At 33.3% G+C, this 24,853-nt stretch overlaps 2 protein-coding genes across 4 annotated transcripts; one reads left to right on the forward strand and one right to left on the reverse strand.

Moving 5' to 3' along the window:
- Nucleotides 1-19,034: 19,034 nt before the first annotated feature.
- Nucleotides 19,035-21,572, forward strand: LOC111395618 (protein RICE SALT SENSITIVE 3-like). 3 transcript variants are annotated; one of them, XM_023021700.1, is made up of 7 exons: nt 19,035-19,465; nt 19,571-19,621; nt 19,743-19,871; nt 20,071-20,176; nt 20,378-20,419; nt 20,603-20,659; nt 20,792-21,572. In XM_023021700.1, exons 1-7 carry the CDS (start codon nt 19,335-19,337, stop codon nt 21,437-21,439), a joined length of 1,164 nt encoding a protein of 387 aa, XP_022877468.1. In that variant the 5' UTR covers nt 19,035-19,334; the 3' UTR covers nt 21,440-21,572. The 3 variants fall into 3 exon arrangements, with proteins under 3 accessions (XP_022877468.1, XP_022877467.1, XP_022877466.1); XM_023021698.1 differs by having other exon boundaries at nt 19,050-19,621; XM_023021699.1 differs by lacking the exon at nt 20,378-20,419 and having other exon boundaries at nt 19,047-19,621.
- Nucleotides 21,573-23,685: 2,113 nt separating this feature from the next.
- LOC111396459 lies at nt 23,686-24,563 on the reverse strand. The gene has a single exon (XM_023022891.1). The coding sequence runs from the start codon at nt 24,433-24,435 to the stop codon at nt 23,818-23,820; it is 618 nt and encodes a 205-aa protein (XP_022878659.1). The 5' UTR covers nt 24,436-24,563; the 3' UTR covers nt 23,686-23,817.
- Between the last annotated feature and the right edge of the window lie 290 nt (nt 24,564-24,853).

A 24,853-nucleotide genomic window follows, 5' to 3' on the forward strand; every position in this document is an offset into this window, starting at 1 on the left:
AACCCGATTGCCTGTGGCTATCTTGCTTTCGTGAAAAATTTCAATGGAGCAGTTGTCACCAAATAAGGAGCCACTTTCTCATCGAATGGTCCACCCTCATCGAGACCACCTCATGACTCTAGATGGAAAGTGAGAAAAAATAAAGTCTCAGTGCAACCTCACACTATTGGGTGAGGGTGGACCATTCATTCAAGTGGTGGCTCTCCATTTGACGGTTGCATCACGTAAGACGGTGCGACTATCCGACTAAAGTTTTTCTCATTCCTTTCACAATTAATAGTAAAAATGCCTGAAATTTTAACACAATACTATTTTATTTCGTTAAAATAGTTCTTTACAAAGAAATCATAGTCTTGTTTGAGCCATATTCTTTTTAAAAAATACATTTTTAAACAAATATTTAACATTATTTCAACTAAACATTCTTCAATTAAATAATATTATACGTAAATTCAAAATTTGTCGTCATTTTTTAACTACACATTTTACATCAATCTCCTATTCTAAAATACATTCTTTCAAAATAATGTGGTTCAAACACACATCACGTAAAGTGATGCGTTACATTGCCAGATGCCAATATTGCAAAAACAATTATTAATTTTGTCTAAATTTCAATAAAATATACTCGAACAACAATTAGTTTTATAATTCGCTTTCAAGGAATGCTTTAAACACTTTGACCTGCACACTAGGTTATATTGGACTGCATTTGTTGATGAATAAGCGTTCGTTTAGTCTCCATTATTTATAAAATACATTTTCCTCTCTCATCTTCTTAATCACATATTTTTTCAATAAAATAATATTACACACACTTCAAATTTTTTTCTTATTTTTTAATCACACGTTATCTATCAATTTACTATTTCAAAATACTTCTTACAATAAAATAGGACTCAAATATCAAATAGGCTCTAAATCTTTCCTATAGTTTGTTCACTCTTATCTGATATATAATGTGAATATTAAGCCTCCTTCAGGAAAGAATTTATAAACGATTTAGTTTATAAATAAATAAAACAGGTTTTAAATAAATGAATAGTACTTGTTGGTGTATTGAATTATATGTTTAAAAATATAATCTAACAATTTATAAATTATTTATATATTTTGCCATAGCATCAGGCTGTGTTTTGTCGCCAGCCAGGTTTTGGGCTTTTATTTTAAAAATTAAAAGTGGGCCTACTTTTTTGGGTTCATGATGGGCCTTTTTGCTAGCCCTCGGCTCTTCACATTTGAGAAATTCTCGTGCAGGAAATTGTGTGTTACCTTATAGATGGTAATAAATTTACAAGTTTAGAATGCGATAAGCTCTCAGAGTTTTTAATCTCAATCTAGTGGAGCTCTATCACTTTTGACTACGTTGAATCGTGATTTCTCTGTCCCTCTATGGTACATGTCTTAAGACATGATATTCAAATGTACACGTTGTTCGAGTAATATTCAGATATAGTAAGTAATGAAATTGTCAATACCACGGATAATGATGGCAAAAAAATTCACCCCGAACATATTGGCAGGGAACCTTGTCGCGGGGTGGGGCGGGGCCGTGAAGATAAAAAACCCATTTTGAATTATGCAGATAAAATGGTAAATGGTAAACTAAAAATTTTTCAGATAAGAAGCTTCCATATTTAAATTATGCATTCAACAACCATCAATAAAATTGTATGTTTGATTACATTTATCTTCCATGAAAAATATAAGTTTTTCATCCACATTCTACTTTGGATGTTTGATTGTTATTTTTTTCCATTGAAAATATTTTTCAACTTTTGAAAATATGTTTAATTTTCTTTGTTTTTAAAGAAAATATTTTCTTTGGGGAGAGGTTGTTTTTGTTTTCCTCAAAACAAGGAAAACATTTTCTTTTTTAAGTGAAATTTTTTATGGCAATTAAACACATTCTAACTAATGGTATCACATCTTATCATTTCAGAGCAAACCTATAAAATAAACTAACACAATAATCTTGTCTTTTATCATTCATTTGAATCAACTTATATTTGAATAAAAAATAATTTTATTTCTAAACAATTCACTAATTAAAAACTCATTTTGAATTTGCATTTTATTGTCTAATAATAGTATAACTCGAATTTTTGAAAATGTGCGTGTGTGCGTGTATGTATATATTATGCCTTTTATCATTCATTTGAACCAACTTATATTTGAATAAAAAATAATTTTATTTCTAAACAATTCACTAATTAAAAACTCATTTTGAATTTGCATTTTATTTTCTAATAATAGCATAACTCGCGGGGTTTGGGAGAGGTGCCGTTGAGGCGTCCCTCCCCTAACCCGTCCCATAGATCTTATTCAATACCACCATAAACGTTACTTGTATATTTAAATTCTGAAGTATGGATTACCAAGCTTTCAACTAGTAAAATTTGTTCACCATTTAAGTTAGACTCGTACCCAAATCACTGATTTGATAAAATTTCGTTCTTACTTGTAAAGTTATCTAGTTCAAAATGGTCTAATCTTTAGACTAAATACATCATAAAATAAAATATTAACGTGTGAATGCATGAGTGCGCAATCACAATGAACGTGTCAATTGTATTAGCGCCACAAGTTTTTGTACACTACTCGTGTTGTATCGATTATTTGAATATTACAACTAGTAATTCATTAACCAGTACTCTTTAACATGTATTGTAGAAAATATTTTACTTTGTATTAAAAACATCGTATATGAAGTAATTATTACCTGTAAAGTTTTAAACAGTCTACATAAATCGTAATTATTCTCTAGTATTTAAAAAACGAGGATTGTTGCTTATTTTGTAATTATTCTATTTATAAGTAAAAAATTTCAACAGCGGGGTAGGGGACCAGTATAATAAATACAATATTTAACCCTTGTTTGGTTCTGATTAAAATTTTAATACATTTTTCTCTTTTTTTTTTCAATCACACATTTTTCAATAAAATAATATTAAACGTAAATAAAAAAAATATTTCCTTCTTTTTTTACCACACATTCTCCCAAAAATTACTATTGTAAAATACATATTACCCAAAAAATTTCATTACAATGTGTGTCAAGCAGGGATTTAATTATTTTGTCATTTAACTAATTTCTTAATGTCCCCACAATAAATGATCGTGAGGACGTTCAATGCGTCGAAGATGAAAGGTTAGATAAATTTGAGGTGCTAACAGCATTTGGCTTTTTGCGTATCCTCGTGCAGTCTATGGTGAGCATGTACTTTAGACTATAAATACAATCTATATAATCTAATTTAAATAAAAAAAATTATAATCAAAGTTACACATTGATTAGAGTCTCGTAGTTTATAATTTTATTTTTTTATTTTTGTAAATTAATATATGGACAAACATACATTTTGAAAGAAAAAATATTATCCTATAACTTATTTTCTCTTAATTTTAAGGAAAAATTACCTTTTTAAAAGTAGTAGTATGTTTATGTCAAAATAAAATATTTATTTTAAAATATATCTCTTCAAAAAGTAAATTTACTTATTCACTTTTTAATCTGCAGTCATGTTTTAATAACTTCATTTTTTTAAGTAGAAAAGTTTCTTTAAAAAGAATCTTACCTACTTATAAGTAAATTCACGTATAATTGATTCTAGTTCATTTGTTATAAGTTTTTATTTAATCAGTTTTAGTGTGGATAATATTTTCATCATCTATCTTATATTAATTTGGAGTACATTTTAGTTGCATCTAAGGTTTTCAATTTTTTTTTTGCATACTCTCTTGTTCATGATTTTTTGGCTTAACATTTTTATCTCTACACTTTAGCCCTCATTGGGCCCCATTAAATTAAATATCATTTTTCTCTTTTCTATTTTTAATCACACAATTTTTCATAAAATAATATTACACGTAAATCAAAAAAAATCTTTTTTTTTTCAACCATTCATTCTTCAAAAAATACTATTCTATCCATTTTAATTTGAAAAAAATAGGGGCCAAACAGGAGCTTAATTAGTTAGTACATTTGTCTCTAATAACAATTTATGAGTTGAGATTTGCTGTCCAATTAACTGTCCAACCCATTAATTATTAACATGTCATTAATAATTAATATATTATTTCAAATTTACCCTTATTAACTTTACCACTAATCCATTAACTGATGACATGTTAATAATTAATTAATTGGACAATCAATTGGAAAATCAAATTAGACGGCAAATCTCAACCCTAATTTATATCCAAAAGGTGCTTTAAACCCTGTTTGACCCCCATTAATTTTCATTTCATTTTTATCTCTCTTATTTTCATTCACAAAATCTTCCATAAAATAATATTATACGTAAATAAAAAACTTTTCCTTCTTTTTTAATCACTCGTTTTTCAAAAAAATACTATTCTCTCTATTTTCATTTCTACAAAATGAGGGTCAAACGGGGGGCTAAAACAACTTTTGTACTCATTATGTTTTTTAAAAATTAACATATATAAGAGTGCGTCAAATTATTTTCTCTTTTATTTCAAATTATGCAGACAAAATATTTTTTGACAAAATTCAAGATGTGCTAATTAATTAAAAAATGAGACAATAAATAATATTTCAAATATGATTTCTATTTATATTTGTCAATAACAATGTACATTAAATAAAGATGTATTAAAAAACTAAAGAATATCTATACTTTCAAGCCTATAATTTGGGAGTTGGGACAGATAAAAAGAAATCAAATTTATCCAAATAGAGGTAGTAATAAAAATTTGAGAAAAAAATTAATGAAATAAGTGATATAGCCCTTGTCTAGCGCATTTTTGTGCTAAAAGGTGTTCCATAATAGTGTTTTGTTGGAAAATATGTAATTAAAAAGTAAAGAAATATTTTGAATTTACGTGTAAAATTATTTTATTGGAGAATGTATGGTTGAAAATGAGTATTGAAAAATGAGTTTTTGAAAAAATGGAAGCCACACACATAGACATAATGAATGAAAAATTGCAGTCATGATACCAAACATTTCATTTAGTTGCAAATTGTGCTTAAACCTTTCATTATTGTACCAATATGGGTATCAAACCTTTTAAAAAACCGCCCTTCGAGTTCAAAATGGGTGAAAATAATTGGTTTGACCATTAGTTGACTAGAGAATTAACCTTGACCACATTGACTAGGTTTAAAAGGACAAAATGGTAATTTCACATTTTTCAACATAAAACACGATATAATATATTAGTTATTAAATGGGAAAAAAGACAAAAATCAAAACAAATACCACCACCCCCTTCTTCCTCGAACCCCTTCACCTCAAAACAGCCACCCACCCAGTGTCGATGCCATCGCCACATCGGCTACCATCGATCGTGCCAATGGAGACCTCATATTTTATCTCAACCTCGTAATTGACTCCATTCCAGATTTAGAATTTTTTCAATTCATCTCTCAACCACATAATCAACCTCATCCCAACTCTAGAATTTTTCAATGGAGACCCAAATCATCAACGATAACACCTGGCCATATTTAACATTTGGCAAAATAGTGGTGATAGTATTGTGTTTATGACCGACAAGACAAATGAAGCAAATGTATGAATTAGTTGATTTATGCCAATCGATCCCATCCCATATCTAGAATTTTTCAATGGAGACCAAAATCATCAATAGTAACGCCTAGTCACATTGAACAACTGGCAAAATAGTGGTGGATTGTATTGTGTTTGTGACCAGCAAGACAAATGACGTAGGTGTATGAATTAGTTGATTTATTTTAATATATTTTCTGGGACTTCTTCTGTTGATTTTTGGTAAATTAGTTGTGGGTTCTTGCTATGGGGGTTCGTAACTGGTGGTGTTATTGGGTATTTGGGTGTAATTGGAAGTGATGGTTTAGCAGGTGGTGTTAGTGCGTTCTTGCTATGTCAATGGTGAATGGAATGGCGTGATGAGATGCGGTCGACGAGATGGAGAACTGGGATATGGGAGGATGTGTAGTTCCGACAATAGATTGCAAGCAACAGAGATGGAAAATACAGTGTATAGTTGTAGCCCAAGATGTTTTAGTTTTGGTTTTGGGATAGAAATATGAGTAAGGCGACGAAAATCGTTAAGTTCTTGGTGTGGATAGTGAAATTCCGATGGTGCCATCTTAGAGGGATCGTGGTGTTGACGTCATGGAGGAGGCGATGGTGATGGTGGAGGCGATGTCAGATGTGTGGCGGTGATTTTGGGGTAAGGAGTTGGAGTGGTGGTACCATGTTACTCTTTTAAAAATTGGTCAAAAGAAGTCAAATTCTAGTTCTCTAGTCAATTAATGGTGGTTTTCATTCACTTGGACTCTAAACGTGAATTTTTAAAATGTATGATACTCACGATGATACAAATGAAAGGTTTGAACAAAGTTTGCAATGAAATGAAAGGTGGTGATACTGTGGCTGCAATTTTCTCAATGAAAATTGATAAAAGCACAATTAAAAGGGCAAATATATTTGTCCTTTAATTTTTTTTCTTATAATTAATATGATTAACGCGCGTGAGAAGAAGAGCGTGGAAAGTGAAAAAGGTAATTTCAAGAGAAAAGGATACTACACCCCGCAATTCTTGCGCTACTCTTTTGTTTATGAGAAACGATGCACCGACTAACTGCTAGGCACGTGGGCACGTGACTCCTTAATCTCATATTATTCTCACCTTTAATTGTCTGTCAGGTTAATAAACCATGGTCATCACAATTAAATTAACTTGGCATTATTAGTTTACATTTTATTAGGGGAGTAATTTAGGGCTAGGACAAAATTGAAGTTTGAGTCCCTAAACTATCTGAATATATAAATTGGAGTCCTCATGAGAGGATATTTGTTAGTTCAGAAGTTGAAACTGTATGTGACCTTAAGATGAAGGGTCCGGATTTTTGTATTAGAGTCCTCCTGAGAAGATATTTTATCAATTTAGATGTTAAAAATTGCATGCAACCTTAAGTTGAAGGGTCACAATTTTTGTCTGTTGCATTACATTTTAAATACAATGATTGCCTCAAAAATTTCTCATTGACGTACTTACACGTATTCAACATTTCGTCGCAATCTTACCATTAAAATTTTATTAATTAGTATATCTTACATTCTTGATTAAGATTTTTGTCCAAAAATTCCTTTAAGATGATTAAAAAACCTTATTTGTAAACATAAAAAGTCAAATATAAAACTCAACAAAATATTTACACATTTCAAATCACACAAATAGACTATTGGGACAAAATCTATCATTTGTCCCACAACATGTGAGAATTAATAAAAGATTTGCAACAAAAATAAGACAAAAAAGTTGAGGATTTACAGTAGTTAGAAGAGTTTTTGCAATTGGATACATGGAGTTTGAGTAATAGACATCTTTGTCTTTGTATAAGAAAATTGAAACATTCTGTTATAATAGGTTGTCGCATTATCATAGAATTTATGGCCGCACAATTCTTTAGTATGGCATCTTCTCACGTCTCCTTGTACGTTACGATCTATTTTATTAATAATATAAGTTTTTTATAACCGGTGGCTTAGTCAAGTTGAGTATTGTACATGTTATTAGTTTGCTTTCGCATCTAAATATTTTTAAAGTATTTTATTAAACTTCAAGTGTGTTATAATTCATGATTTTCAATATAATAGCAAATCACGTCCATATTGGTATATACTGTCCAATTTAACTGTTAACGTAACGTAAAATGACAACTTCACTCTTAACTTTGAATAAACAAAAGGAAAAAAATTAAACAAGCAAATAACAAAGGGAGCTTCCGGAAAAGAATACTAACCAAAGAGCCCAAAATTCATTCAATTTCTTCTTTCAACCCCTTCCACAACCAAGCTACAGTAGCCATTTCCACCACTATCAGCACCATATAATTAAATCTTGAATTCGTTTTTAGGATTATGTATTTTCTCTATTGAAATGGAATGGAAAATGGTGAAAGTTTATCTCAATTCCATCCCGTGAAATAACGTTGAATTAAAGAATTCTTTGTTGTCACAATTTCAAGAAGAGTACGTTGTGCATAAATGCTCGAGGAATTATTAAAAACAGATAAAGTGAACCTAGAATCCACATATTTGAACCGATTAGGATTTACCAATTTACATACCAAACAAGTAAAAAGAATAATTGAATTTACAATTCAATCATTTTGCATTTTAAGTGTGCATTTTGACACAATCAAATCGTAGTAATAACTCGTGCAAATCAATGCGTGCACATAACAAATTTCTCGACAAGTGTCATGAAAGTATAAAATCTAAATATTATAACTTGGACTTAATCATGACGTTCAACATAATAATGAGCGTGTCCACTCAGAAATGTCACAAAGCTCCTAAAAATAGTCTATTAAAAGGGTCATTAACACGAAGAAAATTGTTGAAAATGAAATCAATCTCCACTCTAAAAATTCCACATTGGATCATTAAAAAGGGGCGATATCTTTAACGACTCAATGTTCGTGCTCAAATCATTATATTATACGCAGAGGAAATTATGGTACACACCTCATTTTCAATAATAATTTAAAATATACTTTCACCTGTTTTATTAACCATAAATACTGTGTTTTATGTAGTAAAATAAAAAAAATGAAAACTTAATCAAATTATAAAAGATAATCATTTAATACCTAAAATTTCTACAACAATTACACCAGTAAATTAATCTACAACAAACATGCCATTACCTAAAACATCACAAAATCCCCAAATTGGTATCTTCTACTCGTCATTTCAAATTTCAATCTCAGTTCTTCTCTATTCCCAATGGAAACAAGAAGAAAGAAATATGGAAAACCCATTCTCGTATCACATCCTACATATGTACCTCAATGTTTGATAAACACCGTATCACACAAATCCACATTTGATTCGATTCTCCCGTTGACTACATACGGTTAAATAGTACAACATCAAGAAAATAATTTGAATACATTCCGAGGATCAAGACACATTTATACTATAACAAATAATGTAATCATTAATCCAAGATTTTCAGGATTCGTTCGTTAGCAAATATTTGCTACCATGGACAGTTTTTTTGGGTGCATTCCAAAAATCATCAAGAATTATATATACCGGGGTTATTATATGAAGATTCCGACAAATGTAACATCACATAACAAATGAATATTCAATCTATCTGATCGTTTGCCTCACAGAGAAATGCAAATTTTTTGATGAAGGAGATAAGGCTTGCTGTAAACGAATGTGTTTTAGGCGGTGATTCCAGCAGTTTTTTGTCCCTTGTTGTGCAATTATTTGGATGGTAGTCGAAACATTACACAGTTTTCATCTCCTTCTTTTTTTGAATTTAAGTCTATTTATGGGATGCATTTATTGAAAAACGTGTAAATGGATCAATCAAAATTATCTTCAGTTAAAATTTGGTTTCTAAATGTTAATTTTAGGAACTAGTAGTTTTAGAGATATTTATCATTCAATATAGTATATTTGATTTAATTTCTCAATACATGGTAAGATATGAATATGTTTTTTATATTGATGCATATGTAAAATTTTCCCTCATACGTGCTGTTTGTTTCACTTTCAGGAGAGTTTGTGCTCATCTCAATTGGTACAAAGATTCAATTTAAGTCTTTCGTAACACAGACATCTTGAAGTTCGAATTCTAGAGAACACGACAAAATGTTGCGTGGGTAACAGAGTAAATGTCTTCCTAAAGCAGATGGTAGATAAACGAAACGATTTGGACACAAGGCACGAGTCATTACAATACCCATGAAAATCTTAATATTCTACAATTAAAGTGTCTTTTCTAATTGAAAATTCATCGAAATTTTATTTTTCTACTTCCTTCAAACAAAATGTTCACCCAAAAAAAAAAAAAAAAAAAAAAAGACCTTACCAAGCCGAGTTGAATTATTATTATTATTTTGGTGGTGATGCAACCAATTGCAGTTGCTAGCTACTTGCTTCAGGCAAGCAGCTATAGCTGCAGTTGCTTGCAAGGCAAGCCTAAGGCAAGTAGGCAACCGTTTGCTTGCCCGAGCTTGTGATATAAGCTATTTTTTCCTACCATGTGGGACGGCCCAGATAGTTCGACGAACCACACAAGTTGGCTCGAGCTTGGGTTGTCACTTGAAAAATGAGGCTCAATTCTACTGAGCTGGCTCGAGCTAATGAGTCGGATTGACATTCCTATAGTTTTTTGAATTTTAGTCCATGTAATTTGAGTGTTTTCCTATTCATAAGTTTTTTTTATTTTTTTTAACCAAGCATTCCTTTATTTGACATTAAATTAATGTAATTTATGTCAAATTTTTTTTTTCCCCCAAATGTCTAGGAATATGATGCTAACATTTTGAGATGGAATATCAAGTGTCAAAGCCACACTCAGATGAGATTATATAGTTCTAACTAAAACACTATCCCAACCATCATTATCATGGTCAATCGAATTCTCGCCATCGCCGCCGCCGCCACCACCACCACCACCACCACCAAAGTTCCATCAACCACCATGCCATCCATACTTCCTCTTTTGTTGATAGCCCTTTACCGTTTCCCACCTCAATTAATATGACTATATAAACACCTCTCAAATTGACACCCACTAATTATTCATACGGAAAATAACAATTTTATACGCTCCCTATTAATGGCAGCCACCCAATGTCCTTCTCCAACTACCTTCGAGAATGGTTGTCAGTTGCCACACGATTTATGCAACGTGATTTTATAATGCAAGTGTACGGTATCAAGTTTTGTAATATATTATTAGAATAAAAGTGTCGAACCCACAGAGATTGGTATTTGAATTCTATTATTATTTTAACTTTCACTTTATTTAGACCATCAATTTTTGAAACGATATTTTATTACTAAATTAAAATGAATGAGATGAACGATGCAAAGTGAACGAGAGCAATTTGTAAAGTTTCTTATCAAATTATGAATGCCTAGAGAGTGATTTCACCGTACTTTTGACAATGTTACAACGTTTTACTATTTCTATCAATCTTTCCAAAATTTATAGGCAAGAACTCTAAATTGATTCAATTTCCCTCTCTCGAGCACCAAGTAGAATCTATTTTTATATTTTAATTTCAATATCTCAATTCCAATATCTCAATTCCGAACTAACATATAGAAATTATCAGAGCACATAGTTCTTTAAGTGGAATTAGCCCAAAGATTCGCACTTTCTCTCGAAATCCACGAAATCTAGGTTATGTTATTGTTAGATCACGCTTAAATTTACCTCTCTCGAGCGTCAAAATTTAAAGCATTAAATCAGTCAATTAGTGACCAATTAATTGAAAGCATTGTACAAGAACAACATAAATAAATAATCGAAAAGATTTCAATAGGAATTAAAACATGTCTAAGTGGGCTACATCAAATCCTTAGGATTAAAGTCTAGTTCATAATAGAGTTGATTGGCATGATAAAATACATAATAAAGAACATGAAGAAGAAGTAAGGAATAAGAAAAACTAATTTTGTTGCGTGATTTCTTTCCCCAGTCATCGTCAATCTTCTTGCAATTGCTTTTGTTGATCTTTCTCTCTTGAGATTTTCTCCTAACAATTCTCTTTTTCCCCTCTAGAAGAAGAAGCGTCGTTCTATTCGTCCTTCTAGGTTAAGTAGTATTATAGATTTTATTTTCATAAGAGTTTGTGTCAAAAAAGGAATCTGCCCAATTTTTTTTCGAAAAATGCCCGCACTCGCATGTGGTATATTTCCTTGCGTGCGCACTGCCTATTGATTCTACGTTCTGCTTATGAAATTCAACCCCTTATGCGCGAGTACCGTTATGAAATTTTTTTATGTGTTGCACTTTGGTCCCTATACTTCATTCTTCGTTCATTTTGGTCCATTTTTGACATCTTCTCGATCATTCATCTGCTAATACCATTTAATTGCCTCTCGTTCTTCTTTAATCATTAATATTATGTCTTAATCAACTTTTGATACTTTGCAATTTAGTCCCTAAACTTTTGATTAGGCTCAAGTTAGCAAATATCCCGCTCTTCTATCCAATTTCATTATTTGGCCTTGAATTACACCTAACACATGAAATATGTATGAAGTCAAGTATCAATTCATCCTAAATAACAAAATTTGCTCTAATTTAATAAATGAAATAAGTGTATAAAACACACTTATCAAATACCCCCTAATTTGAACAATTGTTTGTCTTCAAACAAAAGCCAGATCAAATAAATCATTAACATTTACAAAACAGACTAAAACATACAAAATTACTTAAAACAAATTTCGTTAGATATCTGGCCTTTATAGCTTAAGATTGAACCCATAACATCAACTCTATTAATTACTTCAAATTTATAATGTACACGCTGAAATTCTTATATATTCAATGTACAATGGGTGTGTGTGTGTATAGGGAGAAGTGTAACGCTGTACAAAAATAAATTGATTCAATTTCCCACCTTAAAAGACAACTATTTCCTTACTTCGCTTGTGGGATTCACACACCCCCAAACTTATTCTCTTTTCTCTTTCCCATGGTGTAATCTAAGGTTAATCTTCAATACTAATATCTTACATCGTTCAAGTTTGGTTAAATTTAACTAATTGCAGTTACACATATCAACAAATGAGGATTCTCCTTACTTTTGATTGCTTCAACCTCTAAGAATTAACCAAGTTACTAACCTTTTGCCAAAAGGTCAAATCCTCTAAATGAGTGTTCGAGGTTTAAGCATGACATTATTTCTTATTTTTTTCTTTTTTCTTTTTATCACCCCTTGTCCAGACGTCATTCTCTTAAGCTTTCTTTATGATTCTTGTAGTGAGCTTTAGGCCGATAACTCCCAAATTAGATGATTTTATTGCATCAGATTTTAAACTCTTACAGGCATAATCATTCGAGTCATAAAGGGTACGAATAGAAGATTCACAATAAGATTATTGAAGTTATCCTCATTGGGATCTTTATATATTATTATTATTATTATTATTATTATTTTATTATTTTATGTTTTTGCAATGCTTAATGCAATGGCCCTTACTAAACACGCATTCTTGAAAATCGACCTCTAACTTAAGGTTTTCACCTAATTTTCATCCTAATAGTTTCAGACAGTCCACGCAAAAATTGGTACACACGGAATCCACATTTATCTCCAAGTTTCTCAACAACAGTGCAATCCTCCAAACATCCTAAATTTGGTTTAAGGGTATACTGATGTTTAATGATCGTTTGGATTTAACAATCTAAGTTCTCTAGTCTAACCTATAAACATGAATCCATCTATTCACGTACAACACTACAATCAACTCACGTGCAAAATAATTTTCGTTTCACTTGAATAAGTAAAAATTTGACTCACACACATAACTTGTCCACAATTCATAAACCAATGCATGTTCTTAATAATAAATGTCATTGCCGACAAAGCTATCTAACTCAAACAAGCACGCAGAACAAGAATTTTTTTAACAATGCTTATAATTAAAAAAATATGCACACAAATCCTACAAAATAAAAAATTAAGTAATTAGACAACTTATCATATACTCCCCCAAACTTAAACTGAACATTGTCCCCAATGTGAAATTAAAACAAAAGGAGGAGGACTTCCCTGAATTGTCTGAATTGTCAATGACGATATGGTGCTTTGATATTGAAATTGATGGATGCTTCTTCCCTTTTTTCCCCCCAAACTTGTGATTTATCCAGCTTCTCCTTGTTAATGTTGGTTTGATTATTCTGCGACGTCATGTTTCTAAAACTTCAAAATGTAGATATTAAACTCATAGAACAAGTGTTATTTAGCTTGAGCATCAATAACCAACTTGATTATTCAAAGACCTAAGGGGGACAAGGTAGGGTTGATGAATTCCTAAATAAAAACTTTGAAATAAAATAAACTATCCTATAATTTAAAAGAAATAAAATAAAATAGATAAAATGTAAGAAAGCTTGGGTTGCCTCCCAAGAAACGCTTCTTTATAGTCACTAGCTTGACTCAACCGCAACACCTACAGTGGATCCTTAGGTGACACATTTCTTTCGTCTTCGAACTATACCCTCGGCTTTGTATTCTCCTTCATTATAAAATGGCGAACAACATTATACGGTTTTGACTCCGGTATGGCTTTCAAGACCTCTTTTGATTTGGCAATGTTTGGAGGTTTCAAAGGTCTATCCACATAGCTTTCTTTTTTGTCAGGTGGATCAGTTTCTTGGGTTAAGATGAAATCCACCGCCATCTTGGTTCCTGAGTTATTACCATAAATATATGCATCTCTTGCTAACTAATTGATTGTCATTTATTGCAGTAACGGATCATAAAATAATTTTCATTTTTTTCTGTTTTCTGCAATTACTTCAGCTGATTGGATCATTTTGCAAGTGTCGACTTTTCATTTTTCTGAGGTTTTCTTTTCTTGATAGATGTTGAAATTTACTTGCACTTCATTAACCGTAGTGTCGGCTTCCCTTCTTGCACATCAATCAGTGCTCTTCCAGTAGCCAGGAAAGGTCAACCAAGAATCAACGGTACTTTTTCATCTTCCTCCATGTCTAATACCACAAAGTCCACTGGAAAGATGAACTTATCAACCTTCACCAACACATCTTCAATAATGTCCTTGGGATACGTGATCGATTTGTCCGCCAGTTGCAAGGTAAGGGTTGTGGGTTTCACTTTTCCAAGACATAGCTTTTTGAACACTGATAGGGGCATCAAGTTTATGCTAGCTCCAAGGTCACACAGTGCCCTATCAAACGTGATACCACCAATATTGCACGGGATGTTGAAGCTACCCAAATATTTCAATTTATGAGGGAGTTTCTCTTGAAGTATGGCACTACATACCTCTGTTAGCTTAACAGTCTCGAACTCCTCCAACTTCTTTGATGTCACTTCTTTTAAGAACTTGACATAGTTAGGCATTTGGGCCAATGCTTCTATAAAGGGAATGCTGATGTGAATTTTCTTGAAGACCTCCAGAAACTTTGCGAATTTCTCATCAAACTCTTTCTTCAAATACCTTTGCGGGAATGGTAGTGGGGGCTTCAAGATAGGTGGGTTGTCCGGAAATGAAATTGAGTAAAGCTTATAAATCTTCTTTTTTGTCTCTGCCTTAGTTTTCTGCTCTTCAGTCTGCTTTTCCCCTGCAAGTATAGGATCCGATGTAGGCACCACAACCTCTATAGGCTTGAGTTCTTCAATTACTTTACCATTCCTTAATATGATAGCATTGCAGTGTTCCCTTGGGTTGACCTCCGTATCACTGGGAAACTTTCCTTTCTGTTGGGACTGTATCGCAGTTGCTATCTGACCAATTTGTACCTCCAAATTCTTCATCGTGGCCCCCAAGTTGGTCATATGAGTCTCAATGTTGTCAAGTCTTGCCTCATCTTTGTTGAACCTCGATCTGGTCTCCGAAATGAAGGTTCCTAGAATATCTTCTAGTGATGGCTTTCGTTCAAATGCTTGATTTTTGAACCCCTGATGGTAGTTGTTTCCTGAGTAGTTTCATTTTGATTGACGTTTCGGTCATTCACATACTGAAGTTGTTCATTCTCCTTTTCAGCTTTCTGGTAGGCAGTGGATGTAGCCAGAATAGATTCCAATTTTTTTTGCGATCCATATGAAGTCAATGCAGCTATTTAATTAGTGAGAGATGACATTTGAGCTACAAGGGCGGTAATGGGATACACCTTATAAAGGCCAACAACTTTCTTTTCACTTGAATGCTCACTCGGCCATTGATAGCTATTAGTAGCTATCTCATCCAATAATGCATAAGCTTCATTTGGAGTCTTGGATAATAATGCACCCTCTACTACAGAATCGACCACTATCCGTGTTTGACCATTCAAACCGTTGTAGAAGGTTTGTATCTGCAACCAATTCGGGTAACTATGCTGAGGACAGCTTCTGAATAGATCTTTATATCTCTCCCATGCCTCATAGAATGGTTCGAAGTCTGACTGTTGGAATTGCCCAATTTCATCCCGCAATTACGCTGCCTTCGAAGGTGGAAAGAATTTTGTAAGAAACTTCTATGCTAATCCCTCCCAAGTTGTGATGGATCCATATGGTAATGATTGGAACATGCTTTGCCTTTTTCTCTTAGGGAAAAGGAAAATAGAAGGAGTCAGATTGCATCTTCAGTAACGCCATTCATTTTCAATGTATCACGGATCTCCAGAAAGAACCCCAAATGAGCATTTGGGTTTTCTGTTAGAGCTCTCCCAAACTGATTTTGCTACACAATGTGTACAAGTCCTGGCTTCAGTTCAAAGTTGTTAGCAGCAATAGTGGGGCGTGCAATACAGGAGTAATTTCCGTTGACAACTGGTGTGATGTAGTCCCTTATAGCTCGTTGTTAACCATTCTGATTGTTCTAATTTGCCATTAGAAATTATCAAAGCACATAGTTCTTTAAGTGGAATTAGCCCAAAGATTCGCACTTGCTTTCGAAATCTACGAAATCTAGGTTATGTTATTCTTATATCATGCCTAAATTTACCTCTTTCGAACGTCGAAATTTAAAACATCAAATTAGTCAATTAGTGACCAGTTAGTTGAAAGCATTGTGCAAGAACAACATAAATAAATAATCAAAAAGATTAATTAAAATAATTATATAGGAATTAAAACATGTCTAAATAGGCTACATCAAATCCCTAGGATTAAAGTCTAGTTAATAATAGAACTGATTGGCACGATAAAATACACATTAAATAACATGAAGAAGAAGTAAGGAATAAGAAAAACTAGTTTTGTTGCGTGAATTTTTCCCTCAATTGTCGTCAATCTTCTTGCAATTGCTTTGTTGATCTTTGCCTCTTGAGATTTTCTCCTAGCAATCATCTTTTTCCCCTCTAGAAGAAGAAGCGCCGTTCTCTTTGTCCTTCTAGGTAAAGTAGTATTATAATTTTATTTCCATAAGAGTTTATGTCAAAAAATGAATCTGCCCGATTTTTTTTCAAAAAATGCCTGCGCTCGCGCGCTGTATATTTCCTTACGTGCGTGCTGCCTATTGATTCTACATTCTGCTTATGAAATTCAACCCCTTGCGCGCGCATGCCGTTATGAAATTTTTCCATGTGTTGTACTTTGATCCCTATACTTCATTCTTTGTTTCTTTTGGTCCATATTTGACATCTTCTCGATAATTCATCTTTTAATACCATTTAATTGCCTCTCGCTCTTCTTCAATCATTAATATCATGTTCGAATCAACTTTTGATACTTTGCGATTTAGTCCCCAAACTTTTGATTAGGCCCAAGTTAGCAAATTTCCCGTTCTTCTGTCAAAATTCATTGTTTTGCCTCAAGTTACACCTAACACATGAAATATGTATGAAGTTAAGTATCAATTCATCCTAAATAACAAGAATTGCTCTAATTTAATGAATAAAATAAGTGTATAAAATACACTTATCAATGGTACTAAAATATCAAATTTGAGTTTTTCTCCAAAATTATAGTTTTTAAGCTCGAAGAAGCAATTTGATTTAATTAAGACTCAAAAGAGTAACGAATTTCAAGATTGTTTATTCAAACGAATTACCATTTCACCAGGCATATGTTAAGGAATAAATTTCATATTAATTAAATATTGAAATGGAGCAATATATAAGGGTTTGATTGTTGTGGAAATTACACAATTCACTACTTTTAAAAATTCACAATTCTAAAATAAGATGGGTAGTTTAACCTTCTAAAAATCAGATGTTTTATTTTAACTAATATTTTTTAAAATAAATATTTTTACTAAATATATATACTCCATTACACACACAAACCCTAATTATTTCCCAATATTCTCTCTCTCTTCCTCGAAGAAAACACAGGTGGATGTTGTGTGGTGGTGGATGTTGTGTGGCAATCTGGTGGTGGTGTTTTCGTGGTGTGGTGGTGGAGTGTGGCGGTGTTGCTGAAGGGGAGGTGTGTGTTGTGCCAGTGTGTGGCAATGACGTGGGGGTGGCGGATGTGGTATGGCGGTGCTGTTTTCGTGGTGTGGCAGTGTGTGGCGGTGTTGCAAGGGTGTGTGGCGGTGTTGCTGTGGGAGTGTGTGTGGTGTGACAGTGTGTGGCGATGACAGATTTGGTGGTGGTATGTAGATGTGGCGTGGCGCTCTGGCGACGGTGTTTTCGTGGTGTGGCAATTTATGGTGGTGGTGCAGGGATGTGTGGCGATGTTGCTGTAGGGGTGTGTGTGTGGGGTGACGATGTGTGTGGTGGTGCTGCTATAGGGTGATGGTGTGGTGGTGTTGTTGATTTTGTTTGAGACAGTGGCGGTGGTTCCGGTGATGACGCGAGCATTGGTGATATTGGAGGCAGCGATTGTTAGGTGATGTTCATAGATTAATTGGTTGATTATGACCATTAAATTGGTTAATTTGTGACCAATGAAAAAGATAAATTTTGAACAAGAAATAATGCTTGATCTAAAAAATTATTAATTTGTAACCGTCTAATAAGTTGTGACATATAATATTTGTGATTTGTGACTTATGAATATTTTTATTCGTAACCAAAAAATAATATGTCACTTGTAAAATTTTTGATTTGTGATCGAAAAATAAGTTGTGACCAATAATTTGATAAATTGTGATTAAAAATTAATCCGTAACTAATTAATTTTTGATTTGTGATCGATGAATAAATTTTGGCCTACAAAATTTTTGAATTGTGATTTTAAAATAATTTGTGATATAAATTTTTTAATTTGTGATAAAAAAATAATAAGTGGACTAAATAAATTATTAATTGTGATCAAATTGTATATATTTAAGACCTAAACATAATTAATCAATTAATTAAATCATAAATAAATTTTAATAAAAATCTAATTTTTGAAGTTTAAAACTTGTTTTTTAGTTTTAAAATATTCAATTCTTAATCTCTTATTTATGAAAATTTCCGTTGATTATTCATCTTGACAAAGTTGATATTTTGAGATGAAAATAAAGTCTTAATGTTAAAAATTACATTTTTAAGTCCAATTCCGATATTAGGCAAACATGCTTTCGAAAATACAAATATTGACGCCACATCCTTGAACCTATACTTACAGACGCAACGCACCCATACGCCCTTCCCTGTCATCCCCCCTTCTCACGCACTCGCACGGAGTACTGCACTTTCCTTTATTAAAGACCCCATTTAATCAGGTTCGGTAATCTGACAAGTGAAGAAGGTAAAAAGTAAAGAGAAAGATAAAGTGGTAACAAAGTGATGAAGAGAGAGAGAAGAGAAGAAAGAGTCTCCTCACTCCTACTCTCCTCCGTGGTTGATATTTTACAAGCATTCTTCACTATGCTTTGCTAAGCCAAATACCCAACAAACTCACTTCAAATAATTCCTTTAATTGTCCAAGAAAATTACATAGAAAAGCCATGGTGGGCTCAGGAGCAACAGACAGAGGCAAAGAAGCTGTTGGGATGATGGCCCTTCATGAGGCCCTCCGAACCGTCTGTTTAAATTCAGACTGGAATTACTCTGTCTTCTGGACCATTCGACCTCGCCCGTCTCTCCTTCTCTGTTCTATTTTAGTCTGTTTTTATGATCTATACACTTCCATTTTCTTGATTTTTTTTCTAATTCTTTGTTGGGTCTTTTGCATTTCTTGCAGGAGAGTTAGAGGTGGTAATGGCTGCAAAGTTGGAGATGACAACGGTAGCTTGTAAGTATTAATGAGCTTAACTAATCTCGCTAAACCAGGGGAGCCAAAAAGATAGATTTTTTATTGAGTTTTTGTGAGTAATATACAGTATTTTCTTGTTTGTTTGTTGCATTTTGTGCAGGATGTTGATGTGGGAAGATGGGTTTTGCAGAGGCAGAGTTACACAGTGTTTGGATGAGATGGATGGCGAGGATCCTGTCAGAAAAGCCTTCAGCAAAATGTCTATTCAGTTGTATAATTATGGAGAAGGGTGGGTACTCGGTAGGTCCTTTTGTTTTGTAGATTGATTCAATTGGATTTTATCTGTCTTGTTCCACCCTACCCTACGCCACCCCTATACACTCATTCTACAAACTGATTGAATTTAGGGGGAAAAAAAGTGAAGAAATTGTGTTTTTATTTAAGGGTTTATAACATATAAGTTAATTGAGTGAAAAAAATGCGTGCAGATTGATGGGGAAAGTTGCTTCTGATAAGTGTCATAAATGGGTTTTCAAGGAGCCAACTGAATGTGAACCAAATATCTCCAGCTACTGGCAGAGTTCATTTGATGCAGTATGTACTCTATCCTTCTTTTCCATAATTGCTCATTTGATTATGCAACAAAATAATTGATTTTGGACCTAATTCTGCAAGTACTAGTTAGTAGAGGAGACAAGTATTATGACTGTTGAGGAAATTGAAGTTTCATTGTCCCAATTATTGGTCTGATACGACTAATTGTTAATGAGTGGTCCATTAATATATTAATTGCAGCTTCCTACTGAGTGGACTGAGCAGTTTGAGTCTGGCATTCAGGTCAGAATCTATGGTTCGGAACTGTTATCCCCGCTGTCCAGTGCTTTGAAATCCGTATTGGACAGTACTGGACAATATTAAGGGAAGAAAATAAACTAATATTTTATTCATTAAACAGTTCATTAGATGTTTTCCTTTTCTTCTCTTGCTTAGCCTGTGTGCTCTTTGACATGATTTTGCCAGACTATAGCTGTTATTCAAGCTGGGGATGGCCTACTGCAACTTGGTTCCTGCAAGATTGTGAGTTTTACTTATGAGCATCATTTTTCTCAAACTTTTTCAATTTTGGATAGTCATATTCTTGAGTAAATCTAAAGCATACAATGGTAACATGATGATCTCATTGGCAGAATCTGTAATTGACCTTTTCAGATAACTGAAGACCTCCATTTTGTGCTGAGAATGAGACATACCTTTGAATCCTTAGGCTATCAATCTGGATTATACCTATCCAAGTTATTTTCTTCATCTCGCAACTCCTTGTCTTCATCCACGGTTCCCCTTATGCAATCGGTTATGCCGATTCGTCCTCCTTCTCCTGTTTTTAACTTGGGGCCAAGGCCAATCCCTCCAGCAGTTTCAATGCTTACATCTCCAAATTTTCAAAACACGGCTGGGGTCGGAATTCCACCTCCAAATCATTCATCCGATATGTTGGGAGATCTCAAAAACGATATAAAATGGCCAAATGGATTGTCTTTCTTCAATGCTGTCAGTGGACAAACAGATGGAGCAAAACTTTTGTTCAATCCTGAGGGCTTTGTAAACAAGCTTGACCGTCAGAATCCAACAATGGATTCCTTGAGTTTGCATAACAACGGCAATGCAAATCTTGACGAGTTTTTAAGCTTGGATAATAATCCCAAGATGGTTAACAACTTTGAGGGGATCTTTACATTACCTGCGAGAATTACTACTCCATCTTCGTCGACTTCACTTGATCACCACACACAAAATCCCGGGGAGTTCAGGAATGAAGCAGGGATGTACTCTGATGTTATGGAAACTTTCTTGGAGTGAGTTTAGAAGGCTTGCTTGGAAGGATTAAGGCTTAGAAATTGTAATTAGGAAAAGCATCTACTCTTTGTGACAGTTACCTTTGTTCAATTTAGTGCTTTCTATAATTATATGACTTCTGTTATTTTTAAAGACTTCTCAGAATTCATTGTTTACTCTGGTTCAATACCAAATAAGTTAGAAAAAAGGAAGAAGTTTTGCATCAAAGTTGAACCTCTTTTGAAGAAGAATCGAAAAAAATAAAAAATGATTATGTTCTTGAGTTAAGAGTCACCTAATTAGGAGGGTGGTTAACCTAAAAAGTAAAAACTATGAATAGACTGGACAAAGTGGAGGCATGTGAGAAGTGGCGGATCTAGAAATTCAATTGAGCACGTGCGTCCATTCAAAGAATTTTTTTTTCTAGACGGAGCCAGCATAGGCAGTTGCGGGGGCTCGTCGGGCCAATGGCTGCCTGACTTCTTCGTATTTGATGCTTTCTTCTGATCTTTACCGGACTAATGAGATATTCAACATTGAGCCTTTCAGTTTAGGTTGTTAGCGTGATGAAGAGGAATGCATATTGTCTCCTCCCTGCATGTGAGATGTTTGTTTGTTGTCTTGTTCGGCAGATTTTAACTTCAATACACTTTCTCTTGAATATATGAACTTTGATGAAAGCATTTGCTTAAGCATTTGATGGTTGAGCGAATTGCATATTGGTAATTTTTCATACGAGAACTCGTGCAAAGTGAGTGGTCAATCTTCTATATTCACAATGTGATGGGAGTCACTTGACATAAACTTTTGGTAGTAATTTCGAGTTTTTCTATTTGCTTTTGATTTTTTAAACTGTAATCAATCACAAAAAAAGGTTTTGACACTCTAAATTTGATGATTCTTTGATGATCCAATCTTATCTTGATCATATCTAGTTACTCTGTTCGATAAGAGGTTCATATGTACACAATAATCACATTGTAGCGGGTACAGTTTATTGGTAAAAGTTAAGTGTACTTTTTGAAGTCCAAAAGCTAGTCTTTTCTCCACATTCAAAAAGGTGGCAAAAGGCAAGTTTAGCCAACCCTAAAAACAGGCATTAAAATTTACTTTTTGATTGTTTAATGCTGATTCCTCTTTCACTTGATTATGTCTAGGAGTATAAAATGGAAAAGATTGACTCTCGTTTCCTATAATCCTATGATGATCAGATAAGGTTTAAGTGGTGCCTCTACTTTTGCCCAGTTATGCAGCTATTTGATGCGTGAAAATACAGACAACAAAATATGTCTATCGGTTGACTCCACCAATCTGGTTAATCAAATTTGGTTCAAATCGAGTTTTTGCACCACCTGCTTAGCATGACAAGTGGCTATTCCAATCTATCATTTTGACAAAGAAATCTATGTGTTTTTGTTGAATAATTGTGCTGATTATTGATTTGAAGTTCTGGTCTGATTGACCACACTAATCTTAAAATTCGACAACTTGTTTGAATTTTAAACAAATCGAACTTTAAAAGATCAACCTTAATAAAAGTTGGATTTTGTCAACTTTAAAATGTAAATTCTAACGGGAGGAATAACTCATCTCTTGTATGATGATGATCATTTTCGTATTTAAGCAGTTTGGAATTTTACTCTTAAAACTGATCGTACCACAATAGCAGGTTTGATACCTGTACTTTGTGAGATTCAGTACATAGTATGAATAAAATTAGCTAGACAAAAACGACACAAATTTAAACATGTTTTTCTTCTTTAATACTATCTATCTATATACACGTATAGATGACCTATCACGCTTCATTCTTAACTTATGCTAAGATCCAATCACATGACAAATCAATCCATTGCTGGATAACAAGTTTTCAAATATTGTGAGTCATCATAAACTTATCAATTTATAAGTTGATATGTCAATTCACCGGTACTTAGTATAAGATGAGCAGCGATGCTAATAAGATTATTTGTATTTATCAATGGGGCATCATTATCACATACAAGATTTAGTTAAACTATCCATGTTCTATGAGTTCTTGCTTTTCATCTGATGCCGGATCTTCCCAATTAGTACTCAGAATCAGAGGTGAAATTACAACTGGGCATTAAATCTTTTACAGCATGAATGAAGATCAAGGAAAATAAAATTGGTCTCAATTATCTAGAATCATTCATAATTTTGTTATCATTATACAAGAAAAGACGAAGGTAAAACACACTTATCTACATTGATTTGGGTCTTTCAGTATTTCGAATCACACTGAGGGGTAAAAAATGATCTTTATAGTCGACTCCACATTTATTTCGTCGTTATTGTCATCAAATCGTGATTGCAATCCTTCGAATATCGAATGATTGTAGATGCCAACTGTATATTGATAACAATACAATAAAGATAGTTTATGATGTTTCTATGGCATGGCACTTTTTACATGCTGAAACAAATGATCTCAAAACTTTCTTGCCAATCCATGATTTTTCATGATCAGTAGTATCCTTTTCCATTTTCCTTGATTTCAACAATTTGGATTCAACTTTTACTGATCTAGATCTTGATCTCGAATCCTGATGCATGAAGGCAGGTGCGGGCGCGATAAATTGCCATCTTTGAGAAGAACTATATTTGTATTGTGGATTTAAAGCAGGTTTTTTTCCTGGAAATTTTCCTCCAGTACTCAAGATTTTCCTTTCAGATGTCTCACTTGTACTTGTTCTAGCACTGCTGCAGTTGCTGCTCCTGCTATTCGTGCTATTACTGCGCGATGACATTAGAGAATCCTTGCTGCTAATGCTGCTCGTTCTGCTCGTCGAACGCGAATAGGAAAAATTATTTGCGGGATGGTTAAGTGGAAAAACATGAGGTAAAAGCTTGCCATTGAAGAACAAACGATCAGAATTTGGAGAGCCTGGTTTTGTAACACACCCAAACTCAAATTCATCGGGATCTGAATCTCGGACTGCGATTATTGGAAATGAAAACTTGTCGCCCGAGCTGTTTTTTCGCCTTCGATTTTCCATGATACTTGTGAATATCTAGCATTAAGGGTCTGATTTATATGAAGCTAAAGCATAATGGGTGACTTCATTTTTCATAAAAAAAGGGATCATGGAGAAATAAAAATGGACCCCTTGTTGGGCATTTTGATTAAGCTTTGGTGGTCTACATCATGTTTAGTATAGTTTAACTTTGCCAACTCCATGGTTGGGTTGAATATTGTAGTAAACATTAATGATTCATGGAGCGTGGGCTTATGTTGAACACGTGTGTAAATCATAGATTACATTTGCGTTTAATATTGATTAATTCGTTATACAAAGATTATCACAAAACTATTATTTTTTATCGAATAAAGCATAAATAGATTTATCTGGACCGATACATGATTTTCTTTGTCTCTCTATAATTGATTCTTACGGTTTCATGTTCTATTTCACT

Source organism: Olea europaea, chromosome 6 (assembly GCF_002742605.1).
Source record: "Olea europaea var. sylvestris chromosome 6, O_europaea_v1, whole genome shotgun sequence".
Lineage (NCBI taxonomy): Eukaryota > Viridiplantae > Streptophyta > Magnoliopsida > Lamiales > Oleaceae > Olea > Olea europaea.

Coding starts and splice junctions, on each gene's coding strand:
- LOC111396459 (XM_023022891.1), bottom strand. CDS start 24,435: ATGGAAAATCGAAGGCGAAAAAACAGCTCGGGCGACAAGTTTTCATTT.
- LOC111395618 (XM_023021698.1), top strand. CDS start 19,335: ATGGTGGGCTCAGGAGCAACAGACAGAGGCAAAGAAGCTGTTGGGATG. Junction 19,622..19,742: donor GGAGATGACAACGGTAGCTT/GTAAGTATTAAT, acceptor CATTTTGTGCAG/GATGTTGATGTGGGAAGATG. Junction 20,420..20,602: donor AGTTTGAGTCTGGCATTCAG/GTCAGAATCTAT, acceptor TGATTTTGCCAG/ACTATAGCTGTTATTCAAGC.